Consider the following 24,819-nt stretch of genomic DNA (forward strand, 5'->3'; position numbering starts at 1 on the left):
TTCTCCCGTGCTGCGCCAATCCTCTGGAATGCTCTACCCCAAGATATTAGAACCATCCACAACTTGCATAGTTTTAGGCGCTCGCTCAAAACTCATTTGTTCAGAGAGGCCTATCACGTTCCCTAATCAAACTCATTTTATGTTTGTGTGTGTGTGTGTAGCCCATTCACTATCTCCATCTACCCCCCACCCCCTGAAGATGGCTGGACCATCATTGTAAATACATCATTCTAAATGCACACCTGTACTTTGTATCTCCCCACCTCATTGTAGATTGTAAGCTCTCACGAGCAGGGTCGTCTTATTTTGCTTTATTACTGTATTGTTAACATTGTTACCCATGACTGTTGTGTTTGAAACTGTTAAACTGTAAAGCGCTGCGGAATATGTTGGCGCTATATAAAGATTATTATTATTATGTGTCGCCTGCCCCAACATTGATAGATGTGATACTTTCTGCAACTCTGATGGCACCAAGCACTATAAGATCAGACAACATATCACCTGTACTACCAGATATGTGGTCTACTATTCGCCGTGTCCATGCGGACTAATTTATGTTGCATTGACAACACGCCAGCTTAAGGTCCGCACGAGGGAGCATGTATTGGGGATTCAGGCGGCAATCAGCCACACGGACGCATCCACCTTAAAGACAATACCCCGCCATTTCAAAAAATTCCATAATTGCGATAGTACCCTTCTTAGGGTAAGGGGGATTGATTCCCTTAAAATTAACATCAGAGGTGGGGGTTTGTCTAAACGACTTGGTAGACTGGAGAGTCGATGGATTTGGCAATTGAATATAGTCCAACCATTGGGCCTTAATGAGTGTCTTTCGTTTGCTCCCTTTCTTTGATCTTCTGGCTGCTCTGCATCTGAATTGTGCTCTCATCCGCATATTATTTTTGTTTTCTGTTCTTAACCGTTATTATTTTTGTTATGTTTTTAGTGCTCCATTCCCTATTCGTGGTACCCACATGAAGATGAGATGTGAAATTCCGTGAATATTGTGTGACCATCAAGCCATTGAAATACATAGCAAAATATATTTTTTTGTTTATTTATTTGTATTTATGTTATAATATTTCCTTGTATATATACAACACCTGGATATGTTGGTTTAATTGTCTTTAGCAATTTCAATGCATATATTCACATCCTCATGCGGCATATTACTGTATGAGGTTTATTTCCTTGGTTCGTGTTTGTTCACGTTTACTTATATGTGCCCTGTATTATCTTATCTTATATATGTAGTGTTCTGCGCATCCGCTATTTTTAATCATGATTATTATGGTTTTCTCTTTTCTTCTTTGTTTTTTTACATGGCCCTATGACATATTTGGCGATGCCAGGACACGTATGTTATTTATACTTACCATGCAAATATCAGTTATAAGATACAAATAAGAGTTATGATACTTATGGCATTTTGCCCTATATCAATATGGCCGCCGTGTATTCTTTGCGCATGCGCCGATCGCTACTTCGTTATGATCGCCTCCTCTTCCGTCAGCCGCCTGGTGTATGGTCACATGGGCCCGTGTGCATCTGTTAGTGACTTTTGTATTTTTTCAATAAATTTGTTATATTTGTTTGCATTATGGACTTCTGCACTGGTTCTTTTTTGTGTTTTTTTTCAGTGTGTCCCACACTTCCTTATATTAAGGCCCCATAATTTGATAAGTAATATTATGATGACTATATATAGTCTTAGGAGCCTTATGTGTTTTCCGTGTTTATAACACCAATAACAAGAGGCACCACTAACCGAACACCATGAAGACCAAGGAGATCTCCAAACAACGCCATGAAGACCAAGGAGATCTGCAAAAAAACACCATGAAGACCAAGGAGATCTCCAAACAACACCATGAAGACCAAGAAGATCTCCAAACACCATGAAGACCAAGGAGATCTCCAAACAACGCCATGAAGACCAAGTAGATCTCCAAACAACGCCATGAAGACCAAGGAGATCTCCAAACAACGCCATGAAGACCAAGGAGATCTCCAAAAAACACCATGAAGACCAAGGAGATCTCCAAACAACACCATGAAGACCAAGAAGATCTCCAAACAACATCACGAAGACCAAGGAGATCTCCAAACAAGTCAGGGACAAAGTTGTTGAGAAGAACAAGTCAGGGTTGAGTTATAAAAAATATTCCAATCTCTGATGATCTCCCGGAGCACCATCAAATCCATTATCAACTGGAAAGAACATGGTACCACAACAAACCTACCAAGAGAGGGCCACCCACTAAAATGATCATCCCGGACAAGGAGGGTATTATTCAGAGAGGCAGCACAGAGACCAATGGTAACCCTGAAGGAGCTGCAGAGCTCCCAAGCAGAGGCTGGAGTATCTGTCCATAGAACCACAATAAGCCGTACACTTCATAGAGGTGGTGTTTATGGAAGAGTGGGCAGCAAAAAAGCCTTTACTTACATACAAAAATGGTAAGGTTTGTTTTGAGTTTGCTAAATGCCACGTGGGAGACTCTCTAAAACAGAACTTTTTGGCCACCAAGATAAACTCTGTGTCTGATGCCAAACCAACACTGCTCATCAGCCCAAGAACACCATCCCCACAGTGAAACATGGTGGTTGCAACATCATGCTGTGGGGATGTTTTTCGTCAGCAGGAACAGGGAAAATAGTCTCAGTTGAGGGGAAGATGGATGGTGCGATATACAGAGATATTCTTCAGCAAAACCGGTTTCAGTCTGTCAGTAATTTGAGACTGGTACGGAGGTTCACCTTCCAACAAGACAATGACCCAAAGCATACTGCTAAAGCAACACTCGAGAGGTTTAAGGAGAAATACGTAAATGTTTTGGAGTGGCCTAATCACAGCCCAGATCTTAATGTAATTGAGAATCTGTGGTCAGACTTGAAGATTTCTGTTCACCAGAGGAAAACATCTAACATGAAGGCGCTTCAGCAGTTTTGCCTTGAGGAATGGAAAAAATCCCAGTGGCCAGATGTGGAAAGCTCATAGAGACTTACCCAAAGTGACTGCAGCTGTAATTGCTCAAAAAGGAGGCCCCACAAAGTACTGACTTTGGGGGGGGGGGGGGTGAATAGTTATGCACACTGCAGTTTCCAGTTATTTTGTCCTATTTCACAGTTGTCGACATGCTCTTTCCATAAATTGATGCAACCCATTAAAAAAACAGTGAAATTCCAGGTTATGATGTAGCAAAACCCGAAAAATGCCAAGGGGGGGGTGAATACTTTCACAGGTCACTGTAGTTTTAGAGGTGTAAGGATAGGACTGGCTATTCCGCTACATGAATCTAGAGAGTGGCAGATGGTAAAAAAGCCACACAAGGGAACAAGAAAAAGAAACGTCTCGGTATACTAACCATCTGCTTACATTTACTATGATTTGTGAAAAATAATGCAACTCCGGTAATAACCCTTTACTAGCCGGGCAGGTCTAGATAGAACATGATATATTAATTAGTGATGAGCGAATGGGGTCGGATAAGGTGTTATCTGAGCATGCTCAGGTGCAGAGTGTCTTCGGCATGCTCGTATGTCCGAGGCCCCGCGGCTGTACGACACATGCAGGGGCTGGGGACCCTCGGCCAGCCCTCGAGCATGCTCAGATAACCCCTCTCCCCAGCACACCCGCTCAGCGCCATTAGTAATGTCTCTCCCGCACCTTCTTCTCGCGGGCCTGCCTCTCTTCACGGCGCGTCTCAAACTCTTCAAAAGATATTTTACCGTCCAGGTAATCGATAAGCTCCGGACTGAAGCCCGACATTTCTTCTCGTTTTCAGTGACACAAGGTTTCAGAAATATTCAGGACTTTCACCTGGAGATTGTAAAGATACAGATGTGATTAATGCGCATAGTGCAAGCGTGAAGACATCGGATGACACCAGTGCGATACGGAAACTACCGTAATCACATCCTGCAGCCACACATGATGGGATCTAGGGTGGATGCCCCGACGGGGACACACAATGTATCGAGAACGTCCCGCAACGAGTCCGCGCATCCTGCGGTCACACTGCAAATGTAGAAAATATGGAAATCACTTTTTCAAAACATTCCAGGCCGCATGTAGTGTGCTGTGAGAAGCCTGCATGGCCTAAACCGGCTCCCACGGCTGCAGCGTCTCCGATCAACCAAATCTGGGAAGTCAATACTGCGCAACTGCAAAAGAGGCTGCCAGCAGCGGATCTTGATGATTTGACTGAGTGAATTCAGCGGCAGAACCTTTCTCACACCTCACTGACAGCAGCCGAGGATTCCTGCAGGGGGCGCTCACACCCCAGGCGTTTGGAAAATATTCCACGTTTTAATTATTTTCATCACGTGATTAACATAAAGCCACGCCCTGTCCTTCCCCGTGCTGCGGGCACACTGCTGACTATTACACCGGGGAGCGGACAATAGCCGCAGCAGCTAGGACCCTGTGCACACCAATACCACAGACACAGGTACATGCTATGTAATGACCCCCGGGTGTACGGTCACGGTACACTGCGCGCACTGAGGCGCCGGGTGCTGCCGCCGGACACTGACCCTCCGCAGCCGCCGTACACTCACCTGGGCTCCCATCTCCAGCAGCGTCTAGAGTGGAGCTGCGCCTGTGAGAGTGACGTCACCGGAAGGGGCGGGGCCTCCACCAGTCCGAGTCCTGTACAAGACGCGGAAGCAGCGTGCTGAGGCAGTGTGTGCCTGTGCGTGCCTGGAGCAGGGGAGCGAGGAGACCCCGAGAGACGGAGCCCCGCACCATGGAGCCGTGTGCAGCTGGCAGTGAGGACGCAGGACTCCGAGTGAGCGCTCTGAGGGTGTGTTTGGGGGCAGTGAGACATGGATGATGTTACTATCCGGGGGCTGCATGTTGGAGGGGTGTGCAAGGGAATGGTCACTGCTACTTGTAACACGCTGCCTATTGGGGTAATGGGGGGGTCACAGGAACGGAGTTGATGTTACTTGAATGGGGCTGTGCGGAGACGGGTGTGGGGGACGAGGGGCTGTGCGGAGACGGGTGTGGGGGACGAGGGGCAGTGCGGAGACGGGTGTGGGGGACGAGGGGCAGTGCGGAGACGGGTGTGGGGGACGAGGGGCAGTGCGGAGACGGGTGTGGGGGACGAGGGGCAGTGCGGAGACGGGTGTGGGGGACGAGGGGCAGTGCGGAGATGGGTGTGGGGGACGAGGGGCAGTGCGGAGACGGGTGTGGGGGACGAGGGGCAGTGCGGAGATGGGTGTGGGGGACGAGGGGCTGTGCGGAGACGGGTGTGGGGGACGAGGGGCAGTGCGGAGACGGGTGTGGGGGACGAGGGGCAGTGCGGAGACGGGTGTGGGGGACGAGGGGCAGTGCGGAGACGGGTGTGGGGGACGAGGGGCAGTGCGGAGACGGGTGTGGGGGACGAGGGGCAGTGCGGAGACGGGTGTGGGGGACGAGGGGCAGTGCGGAGACGGGTGTGGGGGACGAGGGGCAGTGCGGAGACGGGTGTGGGGGACGAGGGGCAGTGCGGAGACGGGTGTGGGGGACGAGGGGCAGTGCGGAGACGGGTGTGGGGGACGAGGGGCAGTGCGGAGACGGGTGTGGGGGACGAGGGGCTCCACCTTCCCCGCCGATTCCTGGGAATGATTCGAGTAGAAGCCGAGAGGGGCAATTTCAGCCTTAAAAAAAAAAAAAAATTACAATTAAGATATATATCTTAATTGTGAAGTGCTGCGGAATATGTTGGCGCTATATAAATAAAAATTATTAAAAATTTTATATATATATATATTTTATACTGTCTGTAATGGAAATCCCGCGTCGCTGATTGGCAATCAGCGACGGGCACAGTCCGGCCGAGAATTAGTCCCTCCCTACTTCCAGTCAGTGCCCGGCGCCAGCTCCATACTCCCCTCCATTCAGCGCTGACACAGGGTTAATGGCAGCGTTAACGGACCACGTTATGCCGCCGTTAACGCTGCTATTAACCCTGTGTGACCAACTTTTTACTATTGATGCTGCTTATGCAAAATGTAAAATTTTTACTGCATTTAGTCCTTTGGTAACTAAACCTTCAATGGTCTGACCAGTTGTATATTATTATTGCGCCACTTATTCCATGGCGCTTTACAAAACAGCTAGTCATTTGAAATAAAGATTCATGTTTTACGTCTGTAGGTTCATGACCAACGATCCGTTCTTTGTTATCAAGCTGAACGAAACAAGAGAACCGGTGCGTGGGTGGAAGCGGTGAATCTAATGCACCCACACTGGGATGGAGCCGACACTCAAGATCATAAAACAGTCCGTAAGTATTTATTTTATTTTTTTGGCCCTTCAAGGACACAGATGTAACTTTAAAAACATTAAAAGATTTTTTTTTTTTACTTTTTAGTGAACGATGTGAAAACTGAGCAGCCAGTTCACGATCGCTGTAAAAAACGTACGCTCGAAGATAAGCAAAGTGCCCTCTCACCCAAGGCGAAGAAGTGTCCCTATTACAAGGAACTACAGTTTCTGCTCAAAACCCCCGAGTTAAGACAGTAAGTTAAAAAAAATAAAAAAGCTTTAACATCATATTTAACCCCTTCCAAAATGGGGTCACTTGTGGGGGGTTTCTACTGTTTAGGCACATCAGGGGCTCTGCAAACGCAACGTGATGCCCGCAGAGCATTCCATCAAAGTCTGCATTTCAAAACGTCACTACTTCACTTCCGAGCTCCGGCATGTGCCCAAACAGTGGTTTACCCCCACATATGGGGTATCACTGTACTCAGGAGAAACTGGACAACAACTCTTGGGGTCAAATTTCTCCTGTTACCCTTGGGAAAATAAAAAAATCAGGGCTAAAAAAAAATTTTTGAGGAAAGAAAACGTATTTATTATTTTCACGGCTCTGCGTTATAAACTTCTGTGAAGCACTTGTTGGTTTAAAGTGCTCACTATGCATCTAGATAAGTTCCTTGGGGGGTCTAGTTTCCAAAATGGGGTCACTTGTGGGGGAGCTCCAATGTTTAGGCACACGGGGGCTCTCCAAACGCGACATGGTGTCCGCTAAAGATTGGAGCCAATTTTTCATTCAAAAAGTCAAATGGCGCTCCTTCCCTTCCGAGTTCTGCCGTGCGCCCAAACAGTGGTTTACCCCCACATATGAGGTATCAGCGTACTCAGAACAAATTGGACAACAACTTTCGTGGTCCAGTTTCTCCTTTTACCCTTGGGAAAATAAAATTGTTGCTAAAAGATAATTTTTGTGACTAAAAAGTTAAATGTTCATTTTTTCCTTCCATGTTGCTTCTGCTGCTGTGAAACACCTGAAGGGTTAATAAACTTCTTGAATGTGGTTTTGAGCACCTTGAGGGGTGCAGTTTTTAGAATGGTGTCACTTTTGAGTATTTTCAGCCATTTAGAACCCTCAAATTGACTTCAAATGTGAGGTGGTCCCTAAAAAAAATGGTTTTGTAAATTTTGTTGTAAAAATGAGAAATCACTGGTCAAATTTTAACCCTTAACTTCCTAGCAAAAAAAAATGTTGTTTCCAAAATTGTGCTGATGTAAAGTAGACATGTGGGAAATGTTAGTTATTAACTATTTTGTGTCACATAACTCTCTGGTTTAACAGAATAAAAATTCAAAATGTGAAAATTGCAAAATTTTCGCCAAATTTCCATTTTTTTTTTCACAAATAAACGCAGAAATTATCGACCTAAATTTACCACTAACATGAAGCCCAATATGTCACGAAAAAACAATCTCAGAATCGCTACGATCCGTTGAAGCGTTCCCGAGTTATTACCTCATAAAGGGACACTGGTCAGAATTGCAAAAAACGGCAAGGTCATTAAGGCCAAAATAGGCTGGGTCATGAAGGGGTTTAAAAAAAAAAAAAAAAAAAAAAAAAGGAAATAAACTGATTCATGTTGCACGGTTGACATAATATTCCTTTCTTCAATAGTGATCAGTAGCGAAGTGTGATCAATCAGTTGCTCTCAAAAACATTGAGATAAATTTTAGCTTTTTTTATCACTTCGTCGTGGATTTTTCATATTTGAGATCTTGGATTAGAAATGCTTTGAAATGTAAAAACTTTGACATGTATGAACCCTTTTTTTTTTCTTTTTTTTTCTTTCCCCAGAATCCAAGGCAACATTTCACCCACAAGCAATGAAAACCAACAAGAGACTCAAACAGAAAGTGACACTTATCAGAGTTATGCCTCTGATTCACAGCCTGAAGAGGACAGAGGCACCTCTAGCGCAGCCTCAAGTGAAGAGTCTATCCCAAGCCAGCTGCAGTCGGTGAGCCTCACAGATTCCAGACCCGCAGATCATGACCGCTCGGCAATTCACACACATGGGTTACGAAGAGCAGATCACCAAAGGGAAACCGTTCAGACTGTGGCTGAGGAGGTACTCGCTCTAAGGCTATGTGCACACATTCAGGATTTTTCGCATTTTTTTTTTGCTATAAAAACGCGAAAAAAAACCGCTTACATATGCCTCCCAATAGTTTCTATGTATTCCGCATAGCTTGTGCAAATGTTGTGTTTTTCTCCGTGAAAAAAACGTATCGCGGTAAAAAAAAAAGCAGCATGTTGAATAATTTTCAACATTAACCCTTCATTACCCCATATCCCACCACTACTCGGGAGTGGGAAGAGAGGGGTTAAGTGCCGGAAAAGGTGCATCTTAGAGATGTGCCTTTTCTGGGGTGGCTGGGGGCAGATGTTTTTAGCCGGGGGGGGGGGGGGGGCAATAGCCATGGTCCCTCTTGGCTATAAATATCTGCCCTCGCTCACTGGCTTTCCCACTCTGAGGGAGAAAATTGCACGGGATTTAACCCTTTATTTCAACAGCTAGAGCCCCCTAATTTTGCACACATATACTGGGTTAGGGTTGTGGCTATGGTTGTGTGTTGGGTTAGGCTACTTTCACACTTGCGTTGGTACGGGTCCGTCGCTATGCGCCGGGCCAACGTACCGACGCACGTTGTGAAATTTGTGCACAATGCTTTTGTTTCTTTCACCCATAATGTTAGGACATTTTCATCACAATTTGTACGTTAGATTATGTTGAACGCGCTGTGTATGTGGTTTTGTGTGTCTTTGTGCTAGTCTCGATATCGACATATTTCTAATAGTCCACAATTAATTTGAAAATTGTCCCTTGTAATCTGATATATTTTAGATTGAAAAACACCCTGAGGTCTGGGACCGGTCACATGAACAATACAAGGGGTCGAAGCATGATGCCTGGCCAAAAATTGTTACCGCTCTATATCCTGAGTGGCCAAATCTACCGAAGGAGGGGAAAAAAATGATTTGTAAGTATAGATTATTTTAATTATTGGGAAATTGTAAGAAAAAAGGATTTGTAATGAATTTTTGTTTTATATTATTTCAATTCAGTGGACGATGTTAGGAAGAGATGGCCGTCTTTGACAGACCCATTCATTAAATCTCTAAAGACTCCCAGTGGCAGCTCTCCGCCAAGGAAGAGGGTGCCATTTGCAGACCAGCTGCAGTTTATATTGACTAGGCGGAGTTTGAGGAGGTAGATTATATTTCTACATTTTTTTTCGTTTACTTTGATTTCAAATAGTATTTTCTTAACATAGGTTTTTTTTTGTTTTGTTTTGTTTTTTTTTATTCGGTCTACAGAACTGAAAGCAACGTCTATGGCCAAAAACCACCGGATCATGAAGGTGACACCCCGGAGCACAATATAGGAGAGGAGGTTGAAGATTGCAGGATGGTCAGCCAAGATTCTCCGGGGAACATGTCTTCGGCTGGAACGTCGGAAGATTTGACAGATACCCTTGGAGTAATGGCCATTCCAGCTAATACGGGCGAAGTGTCGGAGTCCACCGATTCTTCTCCTGCCTCGGACGCTGCATCCAGCTCTGGTGGTGGTGTGTCGAGGCACATGGGGATGGGGGCTGCTTCTGCCTGTCCCGTGGCATTGAGAAGGGTGGCACCCAAGAAGGCCAAAAAATTACAAGTTATGGAAATAGCTAGCAGAACACTCAACCTGCTTGACAATTCTGGCAAGCAAGATGAGCATGACAAATTTGGGTCACTTTTGGCAGACCGCCTAAGGGCACAGCGACGGGACAAGCAGCAACTATACATGACAGCAGCCAATTGTCTGTTAACGGCTATTGATGGCACATCCACCCTACCCCCAGCACAATATATAATGATGGGTATTTTTAACATTTTTAATAACCCAATTGTGCCTCCACCACCACCAGCAGCTGCATCGCAGCATTTTGGGCAGGCGGCACCATACAGGCCCGACAATGTTGACGCCTTCATTTATGGCCATACACCAGTACCTACAGCAACTGGCCATTGTACAAGTACGCCAAATTCAAGTCTCTGCTCCCAACAAGACTTATTTCCGGGTTATGGATATGATCCTGAATTTCATCAATTTTGAGTTTGGATGTTTCCTCTTTTTTGAGTTGAGATGGAAGTTTGAACAATGTTGGAGTAAGTGTTTTCCAAAACAAATGTGAACACGTTATTTATATTTAGTAAAAAAAAAATGTCACTTTATGAAAAAAATGGTTTTATAAGAAAGAAAAAAAACTTTGGAGTGGGTTCCTCCAGAACAGTCAAGCGGATGAGATCAAACAAACCTCAGCCTCGCACTGTGAACCTCCCGTTCTTCTGCATAAGTGGGTTGTGGAAAATGAAACAATCTGGCGAACCCTGAAAATTTAAGTGCACTTCCATGTTCATTCTAATCTCATACAAACATGCAAAGTATCAGCTTTGAAATTTTTGGTATTATAATCTGCTTCTGTATCTTCCTGGACAGATCTTCAATTCAATTTGTTATATTCACTAAAAGTTATATTTAAGTTTAATAGAAACGTTTTTTTGGAACAGCTGTTTTTTTTATTATTAAAAACATGTAGTATTTGCATAATTACAGTATGTGAAGAGTGGGTAATGGGAATCTGTGAAAAAAAATTCATGGAGACCACAATTTCAAAACTCAAAATTTGTATTAAAGTTACAATTATTTGGTTTGATATAGATGATTAAAAACGGGCCGTGGTAGATAGGGATTAGGCGTCGTATGCTCTCTGCTGTTATCATCTCTGCCGTACAGGCTGGTTCCTTGGTAGATTGGGTTTAGGAGTCATATGTTCTCTGCTGTTATCTCTGACGTCCAGGCTGGGGCCTTGATTCTGTTTAGGCATCCGATCTTCTCTGCAGTTCGGGCTGCTCAACACCGGCACAGGAGTATTGCCAGTGCATGGCACCTTCAGGACTCGTGAAGTAGTCAGCGAAGGTTTCACACGCACAGCCGAGCTACAGTGCCTTCCTTGACCAAAGTTGTCCACTGCAATTAATTCTGACACCTGTGACTTCTTAAGTACATCTGTGCTGTATTCCCGAGCATAGTTGTGGAGCACACAGCATGCCTTTATCACAGTGTCAACGGTCTCCGGATCTAACTCGATGGAAGTGTGAAAGATCCTCCACCGACTACACATGATCCCGAAGGTACATTCCACATATCTTCATGCACGGCTCAGCCTATAATTAAAAATCCTCTGCCGGTCATCCAGTGCTCTACGTGGGTATGGGCGCAGCAAGTTGGGCTTTAAGGGAAATGCCTCTTCCGATACCATCACAAAGGGCACTGTATGTGTGGAACCTGGCAAAGGTCTTGGGGCTGGGAGCGTTCCGCCATCTCGAAGAATTTGAAGTCCAATCTGTGATGATTGCAGCACCCGAGAGTCCCCAGAGCTGCCATAAGCACTGACATCGATGGCAACAAACTTGTAATGTGCGTCAGCCACCGCCATCAGGACCACAGAAAAATACTTCTTAGGCTACGTTCACATTTGCGTTGTGTGCCGCAGCGTCGGCGCCGCAACGCACAACGCAAATAAAAACGCATGCACAACGCTGCGTTTTGCGCCGCATGCGTCGTTTTTTTCATTGAATTTGGACGCAGCAAAAATGCAACTTGCTGCGTCCTCTGCGCACCGACGCGGGCGCCGCAGCGACGCATGCGGCGCAAAACGCAAGTGCGCCGCATGTCCATGCGCCCCCATGTTAAATATAGGGGCGCATGACGCATGCGGCGCCGCTGCGGCGCCCGACGCTGCGGCGAGGACCGCAAATGTGAACGTAGCCTTATACTTAAAGAAGCGTGATCCTGATCATGGTGGCTTCAGAACTCTCACATGTTTGCCATCGACAGCACCTATGTAGTTGGGGAAATTGGCCCCACACTGAAAGCCTGCTGCAACCTGCAGCCAAGTCTCCTCGGTTGGGCAAGGCATCACGATGGGCTGCAACTTCTGCCAGATGACTTTACATGTGCACCTCACAATTTGAGAGATTGTGGATTTGCCAACCCTAAATTGGAGATGCAAAATTAGAATAGCTCAGAAAATTAAAATTATATAATGCAAGATTAAAATACAAATCATGGGCGCTGTATCTGTCATCATAATGGCGCAGTGTGGCAGCATTATGGGGGCACTGGCAGCAATATAGCGCAGTGTGGCAGCATTATGGCGGCACTGGCAGCATTATAGCTCAGTGTGGCAGCATAATGGGGGCAATGGCAGCATTAATTATGGGGGCAATGTGGGAGTATGTAAAAAAAAAAATTGGCCTTGCCGCAAGGTGATGAGCAGCCTTTCCTCTGCAGAGATTGCTCTTCGCATGACCGTATCTTCATAACTGAGGTATGGACCAAGAATAATCAGAAGACGATCAAATGCCTCAATGGAAAGCCGGCAAAACTGAGTAAATTTATCTGGATAACTGAAGAAAAAAAAAAAAAATTATTTTAAACACACACATAATGTACGTTGTATTCAGCAATAAAAAAAAAAAAAGAACACATGACAATACACCATTTCTCCCTATCTCTTACAGTACCTCCTTAAATCCCGGTAAAGGACATGGAAATGTCCCTTTTCCTCCCGCTCCTGAATAATGGGATGAACCCACATCCGTTTCGGTCGTCTTCTATTCCTTCTCCGACGAGATTGCTCCTATGGGAGAATAGAGTCTTTATTATTACATGGTACTGTACAACGCATGGAAACTGCAGCAAATCCGCAGCGTCAGAAACGCATATCCGCAGCCCAATACGCAAAGTGTGCACATCTAATGACATTCAAAAGCAGTGCCGTAAGCAACAGTAGCTGATTCTGTTGTGGGGTTAGACGAAGGTGCGGCATGTTGAATCCAACAAGAAAGCAAAATGGAGAAGAGGGGTTGGACCAGGAAATGACCTCATGGGAGCATTTATTTTTTTTTTTTAAACCATCTTTAAGCGTTGTAAAAAACGCACACAAAAACCGCATGCGGATTTCCTGGGAGTGGTGTCAGGTTTTTCTCAGGAAAATTCTGCAAGCATTCCTGAACGTGTGCACATACCCTAATAAGACGTCTAAGCAGCAGAGACTGTTGGGACAATTTTGGCGCAACCGATGCAGCATGTATACGTAAACTGCCACGTGAGAGACAATCACATTGTGCTGCTGTGATCATGGGGGTCGTGCACATCTTTACCACAGCACATTGCCCCCTGAATTGTGCAGATCTTGTAACGGCAGTTCACAAAGCAGCACAAGGTCACCCACCAGTCTCACCATATTACCACAGAATCAGAAATTCAGGCCAATAGACCTACAGCCATGCTGCAACTTCATATCCTATATGTTCTCCCTTTCTTCATTCAACTTCTTCTTTTGAACAACCTTCTAATTTCGTTTCTTCTGCTCACTTCCCTTTATCTACTGATTCCAGTGCACAACATAATTTCTTAGGAAACTTGGCAAGTCCCTCCAACGCCGTCAGGTCCACTACAGCCACGACTACGTACCCAAACCAATCTGACCTGTCACCTCCACAATTCCATACTTTTCATTAAAGTTTGTTGGTACATTGTGGCTACATTTGTACATGCATGCAAGGCAGGGGGTTACATCTGTGTGTCTTGCTTTGCCAGAACTATCCAAGTTTTCCGGTCTTGAAATGGACAGCCTCGTGTGACAATGAGGGTGTGAAGCTGAGGTCAAGAGACCTGCAGACACTCGATGCCTCATGCTCTTCTCCATCCAGGTTTTCACTTATTAAAATAAAAAAGAAGATATTCATCTGTGGTGATGGCACGATTCCAACAGGGTCAAATGTTGATTAGACGTGGGTCTTGCGTGACCATCAAAACCTCATGTAAGCCCCAGGAATAAAGGGGTAACGTGGAGGGAAAAGACCATGAAGCATGGAGTGTCTGCAGGTCTCCTGACCCCAGCTTCACACCCTCATTATTATATATGAGGCTGTCCAGCTAAAGTGTGGGGGGAAAAATAATCTTGGATCAACGCCCCAAACTGGGAGCAAGACGCTGATGTAACCAGATGTATCCAAGACTGAGTTTTGGAACCGTGGTTATAAAATGGTGTCAGTTTGGAGCTTCGTTCTCTGTGTGTCTGCTGTTGTAAGAAACCAAGCGCAGTGCTCGGCAGCCTCAGAGAGAATGAATTGAGCACAGATTGAGTATGGAGCACTGTTGCGCCATTACAATAGGGATAAGAGTTCTTGATTCTGCTGATTGTTGCGGGTCTGACCAGCAGGAAACCCAACGATGGCCAAGTGAACACCTATCTTGTGAAGAAATGAAGTCTTTTTTCGCAGGCCAACCACTATATTGTTCATGTTTGAGGTTTTATTGTTTATTTAGTGAGATTTTTTTATACCAATGTTTGGATGAAGAGGCATTTTGGTTTTAAGAATATTATTTGTAGCCTCCCTAATTTTAAAAAAAACAAAACTGTTTTGACCTTACATGAGTCTGGTTTTTATGGCAAAATAAAAATCTGGTACAAACTTGTACCTTTTGTTAAATTAAAGCCCAGCATTGTGTGTGTAGGGGATGACCATTTTTCTCCACCTACTAAGTTTTCACACCCCATTCTTGGTAGACAGCTAATGATGTACCTTTGATATCTCTGCTGATAGGACAGAATGGAACAACTGGTTTATTACCAACTGACCCATTCCACTACCACAACAAAGGTTATTGTTCCCCTTCAGCTGGATCTGTCTGGCACCTCACTGGTGGTCTGCTGATCCCAGAACAAAGGATTTCTTTAAAGGGAATCTGTCACCCCAAAATTCGCCTATAAGCTAAGGCCACCGGCATCAGCATTCTGTAATGCTGTAGATAAGCCCCCGATGTAACCTGAAAGAGAAAAAAGACAGGTTATATTATACTCACCCAGGGGCGGTCCGGTCCGATGGGCGTCGCAGTCCGGTTCCAGCGCCTCCCATCTTCATACGATGACGTCCTCTTCTTTCTGCTGCGGCTCCTGCACAGGCGTACTTTGTCTGCAAAGTACTGCAGTGCGCAGGCGCCGGGCCTCTGACCTTTCCCGCCACCATTTGCTGCCATGGACATTAACCGGATCAAGATACCTTCTGTGATCATCAGATGCTGGGGTAAGTAGCCAGGGCCTCAAAGGTTAGAAGGCATTCCCCCTCACCCTCCAGGTACCCGCTGTACCACGTGACATGGCACATGATCCCCTTTGATGGATCATGTGATGGATCATGTGAGTAACACACAAGTGCTCTGCAGCACATCTGTAGATGAGAAAACAACAGAGATAGCGGCATGCTACACGGCCCGTGCAATTTTTTTCTGTTATATACAGCACTCTACGTGCCAGGGTGAGTGATTAATTTTCTCAAGGGACCACATGAGAGACAGTGACTATTGTGGAGGTCGAAATAATTGGCTGAAAATAATTCTGCTCAACATTAATAATATTATTTTTTTATATTCGTTGCATAATTTATTGAGCAGAATTAAGCATGCGAACATGCTCGCCACTACTCGTTACTCGCCCGAGTATCACTATGCTCGGTGTACTCGGTGAGCACTGAGCATTTTAATTAATCGGCGGTAACTGCAGTCTCCACCCAGCAGTTTTGGCGGACTTCAGAGACCCAATCACGGTGCAGGGATTGTCTGCCAGGCCATGAAACACCGCAGTCATCTTTGTTGTGGTCGTGCAGTGATTGGCTTGGCCACACAGCATCATCCCGAGTATAAGACACCTGGCGCCGCCCTGCTCGCCACATTCATCTCCGGATTCAGCAAGAGTAGGGAGAGCTGCTGCCGAGATAGGGTCAGAATCGTGGTTTTTAGAGTTAATGTAGGTCTGCAACTCTTACATCCACAACTCCTGAGAAACCAACAGTCCTTTTTAGGGCTAATTCGTGGGTCCCGTTATTGCAGCGCTAGGTAGGCAGGGCACAGCATATCCACATCAGTGCAAGGCCTGCAGGCACTGTATATGCGTCCATTGCTCCCACTGCATCCTTCCCAAAGCTCCATAACTGCTGCTGCAGCTTCTTAACTATATACCTAGTTGCATTTTTTTTTCTTCAAAAAATCACCCCAAAAAAACAAAAATATACAGTCTATTCTGTCAGACTGAGGTCTGTTGAAAAATCATAGGCATACGTAGCATAGTTGTGTGTGCTAGCCTTGCGCTACTTTTTTTTGTATGTGTGTGTTTTAAATTCACCAAAAAAGGCCTCATATATCTGCGTGCTCCAGGTTTGGTCAACGAATCCATAGCCTAAGGTGTGTGAGCCTTATGAGTGGTAGACAATATTATTATTAATATTTTCGGGACTCATTGCCTGTGTGTTCGATAAGTGGTGGCAGCGTGTATGAGCGGGTGTGTGGCCTGGATCGGTGTGTGATTTATGCTCCCATTACAGCATAGGACAGAGGTTGAATGCAGGACTGAGAGTGGGGAGATACAGTTATATGAAAAAGTTTGGGCACCCCTATTAATCTTAAGCTTAATGTTTTATAAAAATTGTTTTTTTTTGCAACAGCTATTTCAGTTTCATATATCTAATAACTGTTGGACACAGTAGTGTTTCTGCCTTGAAATGAGGTTTATTGTACTAACAGAAAATGTGCATCTGCATTCAAACAGAATTTGACAGGTGCATAAGTATGGGCACCTCACCAGAAAGGTGACATTAATATTTAGTAGATCCTCCTTTTGCAAAAATAACAGCCTCTAGTCGCTTCCTGTAGCTTTTAATGAGTTCCTGGATCCTGGATTAAGGTATTTTTGACCATTCCTCTTTACAAAACAATTCCAGTTCAGTTAAGTTTGATGGTCGCCGAGCATGGACAGCCCTCTTCGAATGATCCCACAGATGTTCAATGATATTCAGGTCTGGGGACTGGGATGGCCATTCCAGAACAGTGTAATTGTTCCTCTGCATGAATGCCTGAGTAAATTTGGAGCAGTGTTTTGGATCATTGTCTTGCTGAAAGATCCATCCCCTGCGTAACTTCAACTTTGTCACTGATTCATGAACATTATTGTCAAGAATCTGCTGATACTGAGAGGAATCCATGCGTCCCTCAACTTTAACAAGATTCCCGGTCCCGGAATTGGCCACACAGCCCCAAAGCATGATGGAACCTCCACCAAATTTTACTGTGGGTAGCAAGTGTTTTTCTTGGAATGCTGTGGTTTTTTTACAGCCATGCATAACGCCTTTTTGTATGACCAAACAACTCAATCTTGGTTTCATCAGTCCACAGGACCTTCTTCCAAAAAGAAATTGGCTTCTCCAAATGTGCTTTTGCATACCTCAGCCGACTCTGTGTGTGGCGAGCTTGCAGAAACGGCTTCTTTTGCATCACTCTCCCATACAGCTTCTCCTTGTGCAAAGTGCGTTGTACAGTTGACCGATGCACAGTGACGCCATCTGCAGCAAGTTGATGCTGCAGCTCTCTGGAGGTGGTCTGAGGATTGTCCTTGACTGATCTCACCATTCTTCTTCTCTGCCTTTCTGATGTTTTTCTTGGCCTGCCACTTCTTGCCTTAACAAGAACTGTGCCTGTGTTCTTCCATTTCCTTACTATGTTCCTCACAGTGGAAATTGACAGGTTAAATCTCTTAGACAGCTTTTTGTATCCTTCCCCTGAACAACTATGTTGAATAATCTTTGTTTTCAGATCATTTGACAGTTGTTCTGAGGAGCCCATGATGCCACTCTTCAGATGAGATTCAAACAGGAGAACAACTTGCAAGTGGACACTTTAAGTAGCTTTTCTCATGATTACATACACCTGGCTATGAAGTTCAAAGCTCAATGAGGTTACAAAACCAAAAAAAGTGCTTTAGTAAGTCAGTAAAAAGTAGGTAGGAGTATTTAAAACAAGAAAATGATAAGGGTGCCCATACTTATGCACCTGTCAAATTTTGTTTAAATGCAGATTGCACATTTTCAGTTAGTACAATAAACCTCATTTCAAGGCAGAAACATTACTGTGTCCAACAGTTATTAGATATATGAAACTGAAATTGCTGTTGCAAAAAAAACTTTTTATAAAACATTAAGCTTAAGATTAATAGGGGTGCCCAAACTTTTTCATATAACTGTAGATTAACCCTTGTAGGCACAACCCCAAGTCACGTGCTGAGAGCAGTCACGTGATGTCACGGATCCCCTACTCTGTAGTGTCACTAATTTGTCATGTGCCCTGAGGGAGGATGAATGTAGATTGGATCACACCAGCTCGGCTGCCCCCATTATGTGAATACGATTCTAGGTATACAGGTCTAATTTATAGCTTTGGTCTGGAGATCAGATTTCTAGACCAGCCCCTCAGGTTAATATCATAATTGCTTGTTTTTTGATTGGACCACGACCACGACGCGCTACAAATGAATATATTATTTTCTCTTGAGATCATTTGTGTAAAAGTTCTCACAGAGATACTATCAGGCCGTAATTGACATCTCTCTTCCAAAAGCTAAGAGGTGTCAAGTGTTCCCTTTCTTCTTTAGTCCTAGCTAGACCCCCGGTGAGATTTGGAGACAGAAGTCTGCTTGTCTCAGGAAAATACATATTAACACCTGTTTGCTCCAAGTTTGGTCATTGTAGGCCGGTGTACCACTTTTTTTGCTGTCTGTTAGTCTAATTATACAAAGCACTATTTTGCATTTAAAAAAAAAAACAGGCCACCTTTTTGCCAGTGTGGTATTTCCGTGACAGTCCTCATATATCTGCGTGTTCCAAGTTTGGTCATTGTAGGCCGGTGTACCGCTTTTTTTGCTGTCTGTTACTCTAATTATATACAGCACTATTTTGCATAAATTCACTTCACAATAAAGCCCCCAAAAATTTAATACAGTCTATTATATCAGGCTGAGGCCTGCCTGGTGTTTGGGTTTGAAAAATCGTAGATTTTCTGGCATACTGATCAGATATTATTTCGCTACTAATAAATACACCACTATTGAGACCAGAGCAGTGTGAAACGGTTGTTGGTTGAATGGCGGATAATGCTTCCAGTCACTTAGCCACCACCATGTCTTCCACACGGTCAAGTCTGAGCAGCTGTGAGTGTGGCCCGGATATTCCTCACCTTGATCCTCCTTCCTCCCACCATGCCGAGTGCCCTGAGACAACTGATCCCACACTTGGACACTCTGAAGAGCTGTTCAGTTTTCCATTTCAAGATTCAGAACTCTTGGCCGGTCAACTTGAATTGGGGACAGATGAGATCGCATGTACAGATGCCCAAAGCTTTGACCAGCCCTGGTCACTCGAAGGCGATGGTGGGAAAGTGTCAGAAGAGGTGGACGATGATGAGACACAATTGCCAGAAAGTCAGGAGGAGGAGCAGGGTGCGGATGTGGAAGACGAGGTGGTGGATGACTATGTGACTGACCCAACCTGGCAGGAGGACATGCAGAGCGAGGGCAGCAGCACATATGGGGAAGGAGGCATATCACCCCAACAGGCAGGAAGAAGCAGTGTGGTGGCCACAGACAGAAGGCGTGCATCCAGTCCCCGTAACACCAGCATGAGGGAAGTTGCCATTCCAACTGTTAGATCTTCCCGAGTCAGGTTATTTTTTAAAGACTCTGCCGATAACCCCAAACAGGCCATTTGCAGCAACTGTCATGTGCACATCAGCAGGGGTAGGAAAACAACCAGCCTGACCACCACCAGCATGATCAGGCACATGGCAGCAAAGCACCTGACTTTGTGGGCTGAACCCCAGGCTCCAGGACCACTGCCTGCAGGTCACACCACTTCTTCCACTGTTTTGCGCAGAAGCCAATCCCCGGTACACCATGCATGTGAAGATGCCTCTAGCTCTGCACCTGATGTGACCACAGTCAAGCAGTGCCATCATCAAGCCCGTCTACGTCCCTGTCCCAGCACAGCCTTCAGTTGTCTATAACCCAGTCTTTGGAATGCAAGCGGAAATACCCAGCCAACGCCCCATAGGCCAAAGTCCTAAATTCTAGAAATGCTGCCTTTTAGGCTTGTTGACACGGAAGCTTTCCACAACCTGATGGCGGCGGCCGTCCCAATGTACTCGGTCCCCAGTAGCCACTATTTCTCCCAGTGTGCCATACCAGCATTACACCAGCATGTGTCCCACAACATTACCCGTGCCCTCAACAATGCTGTTACAGGGAAAGTCAACCTAACCACGGACACATGGACAAGTGCTTGTGGGCACGGACGTTACATCTCACTGACGGCACACTGGGTTAACAGTGGAAGCCGGGACCCAGTCGGACCGTAGGATGGAACACATCCTCCCCACGCCAAGGATTGCTGGCCCTACGTCAATCAGGATTGCCCCCACAGTCTACAGCTCATGCACCTCCTCCTCTTCATCATCCATCTCTGAAATCAACACATCAGTCAGAAGCTGGAAGCACTGCAGCACTGCCTCAGCCAAGCGGCAACAGGCTGTGCTGAAGCTAATCTGCATAGGTGACAAACCGCACAATTCAGAAGAGTTGTGGACAGCGCTGAAAGAGCAGTCAGATGTTTGGATGACACCGCTGAACCTACAGCGAGGCATGGTTGTGTGTGACAATGGCCGTAACCTGGTGGCGGCTCTGAGGCAAGGTGAGCTCACACACGTACCTTGCTTGGCCCATGTGCTTAACCTCATGGTTCAATGTTTTCTGAAAAGCTACCCGGAGCTGCTGGATCTGCTAGTGAAAGTACGCCGTCTGTCTGCGCATTTTAGAAAGTCAGCTACCACTTCAGCCGCCATTGCCGTGCTTCAGCAGCGCTTGCAGCTTCCAGCTCACTGGCTGGTGTGTGATGTCCCCACACACTGGAACTCTACGCTGCTTATGTTGGAAAGGCTTTGCAAGCTGAAGAGTGCAGTTGTTGACTACCAAGATCAACAAGGCCGTCGATATTCAGTTCAGACTCCACACATAACACCTCAGGAGTGGACATGGATGTCCGACATATGTACCATCCTCCAAAACTTTGAGGACTGCACCAAGATGGTGAGCAGCGATGACACCATAATTAGCATCACCATCCTGCTTCTCAGCATTCTGAAAACCTCTCTGCTCACAATTAAAGACGATGCATTGCAGTCAGAGCACGAGGACATGGAGCAAGGAACCATACAGGGGGATTACACTCAGCCCAGCCTCATGTCTTCTCATTGTGGATTGGTAGTCAATGAGGAGGAGGAGGAGGAAGAACAGGAGCTACTTTCATGCACTATAGACTGTACTAGAAACACAGATGTCATACTGTCAGTTCAGTGGGGATGGCCTGAGGACAGGGAGGAGGAGGACAGCATGGTCAGTCGTCCTGTTGGTGAGGACACTGAAGTCTTGCCTGTTAGCAGTCTGGCATGCATGGCTGACTTTATGTTGCGCTGCATTTCACGTGACCCTTGAATTATAAAATTTTGGGGTGACACTCATTACTGGTTGGTTGACATTTCTAGACCCACGCTACAAGGAGAACTTTCAATCTCTTCTACCAGAGGCAGAGAGGTGTACTAAAATGTTGCAGTACCAGAGGGCCCTTGTAGCGGAATTACTTAGAAAATTCCCATGTGAGAACGCTGGCAGCAGACGTCAGAGTTTGTTGTACAACCAAGGAGTCCAAGCGATGTAGACAGAAGTGCAATCCTGCTCAGGCAGGGGAACAATGGCAACGTTCTGGGACAGTTTTCTCAGACCCTCCCATCGTGACGGCACAAAGGCAAGGGGTGCTGTCACAAGAAGTGCAATGTTTGTGAAGATGGTGAGGGAGTACCCTGCAGATCGTAAAAACGTCCTCCGTGATTCCTCTGTGCCTTTTAATTATTGTGTATCCAAGCTGGACACGTGGCAAGAACTGGCTCTCTACGCTTTGGAGGTCCTGGCCTGCCCTGCTGCTAGCGTTCTGTCAGAGCAGGTTTTTAGTGCCGCTGGTGGAATTATAACAGATAAGCGCATCCGCCTGTCAACTGAAAATGCTGACAGGCTGACTCTTATCAAAATGAACAAGGGCTAGATTGGGAAAGACTTATGTACAGGGTGAACGTGCTCTGTACTGTTATAGGCAGGTGAATTTTGAGCACGGGGCTGTGAAGGCACTATTTTATTTAGTAAAAACAGGACCCCACATTGGGGAATTGGGCATGACATTACATTGGGCCTACTTCTTCATTCTGTCTCCTGCAATGTCTCCTTTAACTGCCACTAGATGACCAGGGTAAACGTGCTCTATACGGTGCATTTTGGGCAAGGGGGCTGTGATGGCACTCTAATTTTGTAAAAAAAAAAAGCACCCCACATTGGGGAATTGGGTATGACATTACATTGGTCCTACTTCTTCATTCTGTCTCCTGAAATGTGTCCTTTAACTGCCACTAGATCACCAGAGTGAACATGCTCTGTATGGTGTATCTTGGGCAAGGGGGCTGTGATGGCACTCTTTTCATTTTTAAAAAAAGGACTCCACATTGGGGAATTGGACATGACATTACATTGGGCCTACTTCTTAAGTCTGTCTCCTGCAATTTGTCCTTTAACTGCTACTAGATGACCAGGGTGAACGTGCTCAGTACTGTTATAGGCCGGTGAATTTTGGACAAGGGGCCTGCAATGGCACTAGTCTATCTTTAAAAAAGGTACCCCCATTGGGGAATTGGTTGGCAGCTCATGCACTGCATTACAAGTCTCAGAGACACACACCACTACATTGGGCCTACTTCTTAACTCTGTCTCCTGCAATGTGTCCTTTAACTGCCACTAGATGACCAGGGTGAACGTGCTCTGTACAGTGCATTTTGGGCAAGGGGGCTGTGATGGCACTATTTTATTTAGTAAAAACAGGACCCCACATTGGAAAATTGGACATTACATTACATTGGGCCTACTTCTTAACTCTGTCTCCTGCAATGTGTCCTTTAGCTGCCACTGGATCACCAGGGTGAACGTGCTCGGTATGGTGCATTTTGGGCAAGGGGGCTGTGATGGCACTCTTTTCATTTTTAAAAAAAGGACCCCACATTGGGGAATTGGGCTGTTATGATCTGGTGGCCTAGGAGCAGCATGAGACGTACTCTAGAGAAGGTGGTACCTGTACTGACCGCAGACCCTGAACTTAACACCGCAACTAGAAGTAGCCGTGGAATGTACCTATCACTCCCTAGACATCTCGACACAGCCGGAGGACTAATTACCCCTAGAGATAGAAAAGGGAAAACTATCTTGCCTCAGAGAAAATCCCCAAAGGATAGACAGCCCCCCACAAATATTGACTGTGAGAGGAGAGGGAAAAAAACATACACAGACTGAAATCAGAATTTAGCAAAGGAGGCCACTTCTAGCTAAATAGAAAGGATAGGACAGAGTACTATGCGGTCAGTATTAAAACACTAGAAAATATCCACCACAGAAAATACAAAATCTCCACATCTAACTAAAGATATGGAGGGTATATCTGCATCTCCAGAAATACCAGCTTGGCTAAACAAATCCTTATACAGACCAAGCTGGACAAGACAAAAACATGGAAAAGAACTGAACCATAAGGCCCACAGCATGTGGACTGCAAAAATCAAGGCCAGAACTTATCTTTGTTGAAATGAACAGCAAAGCAGGAGAGACCAGGCAGGGATGTGAATCCTCCAGGAACAATGGACAACTGGCACTGACTAAAGGGTCAAGCAAGACTAAATAGCCCAGTCAGATTTGCAAAAAGTGGACACACCTGATGAATGCTGCGATCCAGAGACAGCAGCGCTACCACTTATAACCACCGGAGGGAGCCCAAGAGCAGAATTCACAACAGTGGGCATGATACTACATTGGGCTTACTTCTTAAGTCTGTCTCCTGCAATGTGTCCTTTAACTGCCACTAGATGACCAGGGTGAACGTGCTCAGTACTGTTATAGGCCGGTGAATTTTGGGCAAGGGGCCTAAGATGGCACTAGTCTATTTTTTTTTAAAAAGTACGCCCATTGGGGAATTGTTTGGCAGCTCATGCACTCCCTTTTAAGTCTCAGTGACCCACACCACTACTTTGGGTTTACTTCTGAACTCTGTCTCCTGCAATGTCTCTTGTTTAACTGCCACTAGATCACCAGGGTGAACGTGCTTTGTACTGTTATAGGAAGGGCCGTATTTAGAGTTTCTGCTGCCCTAGGCACTTTTAGTGCTGCCTCCCCCTTTGGTGAGTATGACACTATCGGCAGTGACTTTGGCAAGAATCGCTGATGTGAAAGTAGCCTTTTGCAGCAGATCGGGCAGTTTTTCTGCATCAGCCGTGTAACGGATCACTTACGGCAACACTGCGTTCGGCCTCATTCATTCCCCATGGGATTTGTGGCACCTGCCGTGATCTAGCAATTGTGGTACCATACCTCCCAACTTTTGAAGAAGAGAAAGAGGTATAAAGCAAATTTTAGGCCACGCCTCTGACCACACCCATTTCACAACTAGTCACACCCATATCCACATCCCAACCACACCCATTTAGCACTGC

The 24,819-nt window shown here is 45.6% G+C and overlaps 2 protein-coding genes across 7 annotated transcripts in view; one reads left to right on the forward strand and one right to left on the reverse strand.

Annotated features, from left to right (window-relative positions):
* The window catches only part of GTF3C3 (general transcription factor IIIC subunit 3), a 62,380-nt gene extending 57,736 nt beyond the window's left edge, over nucleotides 1-4,644 (reverse strand). The window contains exons 1-2 of one of the 3 annotated variants that reach the window (XM_077283474.1): nucleotides 4,570-4,644; nucleotides 3,677-3,829 (exon numbers count right to left, since the gene is read on the reverse strand). In XM_077283474.1, the coding sequence (XP_077139589.1) occupies nucleotides 3,677-3,778 (102 nt within the window). In that variant the 5' untranslated portion in view covers nucleotides 3,779-3,829; nucleotides 4,570-4,644. Of the gene's footprint in view, nucleotides 1-3,676; nucleotides 3,830-3,916; nucleotides 4,023-4,569 lie in introns of those variants that run through there. The other 2 variants (XM_077283477.1, XM_077283475.1) reach the window with 2 other exon arrangements.
* A 10-nt stretch (nucleotides 4,645-4,654) lies between these two features.
* Nucleotides 4,655-11,012, forward strand: LOC143804906 (uncharacterized). Of its 4 annotated transcripts, none has more exons than XM_077283478.1 (7): nucleotides 4,655-4,814; nucleotides 6,152-6,281; nucleotides 6,369-6,516; nucleotides 8,109-8,382; nucleotides 9,160-9,295; nucleotides 9,381-9,525; nucleotides 9,633-11,012. In XM_077283478.1, exons 1-7 carry the CDS (start codon nucleotides 4,758-4,760, stop codon nucleotides 10,411-10,413), a joined length of 1,671 nt encoding a protein of 556 aa, XP_077139593.1. In that variant the 5' UTR covers nucleotides 4,655-4,757; the 3' UTR covers nucleotides 10,414-11,012. The 4 variants fall into 4 exon arrangements, with proteins under 4 accessions (XP_077139593.1, XP_077139594.1, XP_077139595.1 ...); XM_077283479.1 differs by having other exon boundaries at nucleotides 4,657-4,799; nucleotides 9,633-10,906; XM_077283480.1 differs by having other exon boundaries at nucleotides 4,657-4,814; nucleotides 8,109-8,271; nucleotides 9,633-10,863.
* The last annotated feature ends 13,807 nt before the right edge of the window (nucleotides 11,013-24,819 follow it).

This window comes from Ranitomeya variabilis, chromosome 2 (assembly GCF_051348905.1).
Source record: "Ranitomeya variabilis isolate aRanVar5 chromosome 2, aRanVar5.hap1, whole genome shotgun sequence".
NCBI classification, from domain to species: Eukaryota; Metazoa; Chordata; class Amphibia; order Anura; family Dendrobatidae; genus Ranitomeya; species Ranitomeya variabilis.

Bases quoted from the DNA above. Each gene is read 5' to 3' on its own strand.
- LOC143804906 (XM_077283478.1), top strand. From the start codon at position 4,758: ATGGAGCCGTGTGCAGCTGGCAGTGAGGACGCAGGACTCCGAGTGAGC. The intron at 6,282-6,368 runs GTAAGTATTTAT...TTTACTTTTTAG, and splicing joins TCAAGATCATAAAACAGTCC to TGAACGATGTGAAAACTGAG. The intron at 9,526-9,632 runs GTAGATTATATT...TTCGGTCTACAG, and splicing joins ACTAGGCGGAGTTTGAGGAG to AACTGAAAGCAACGTCTATG.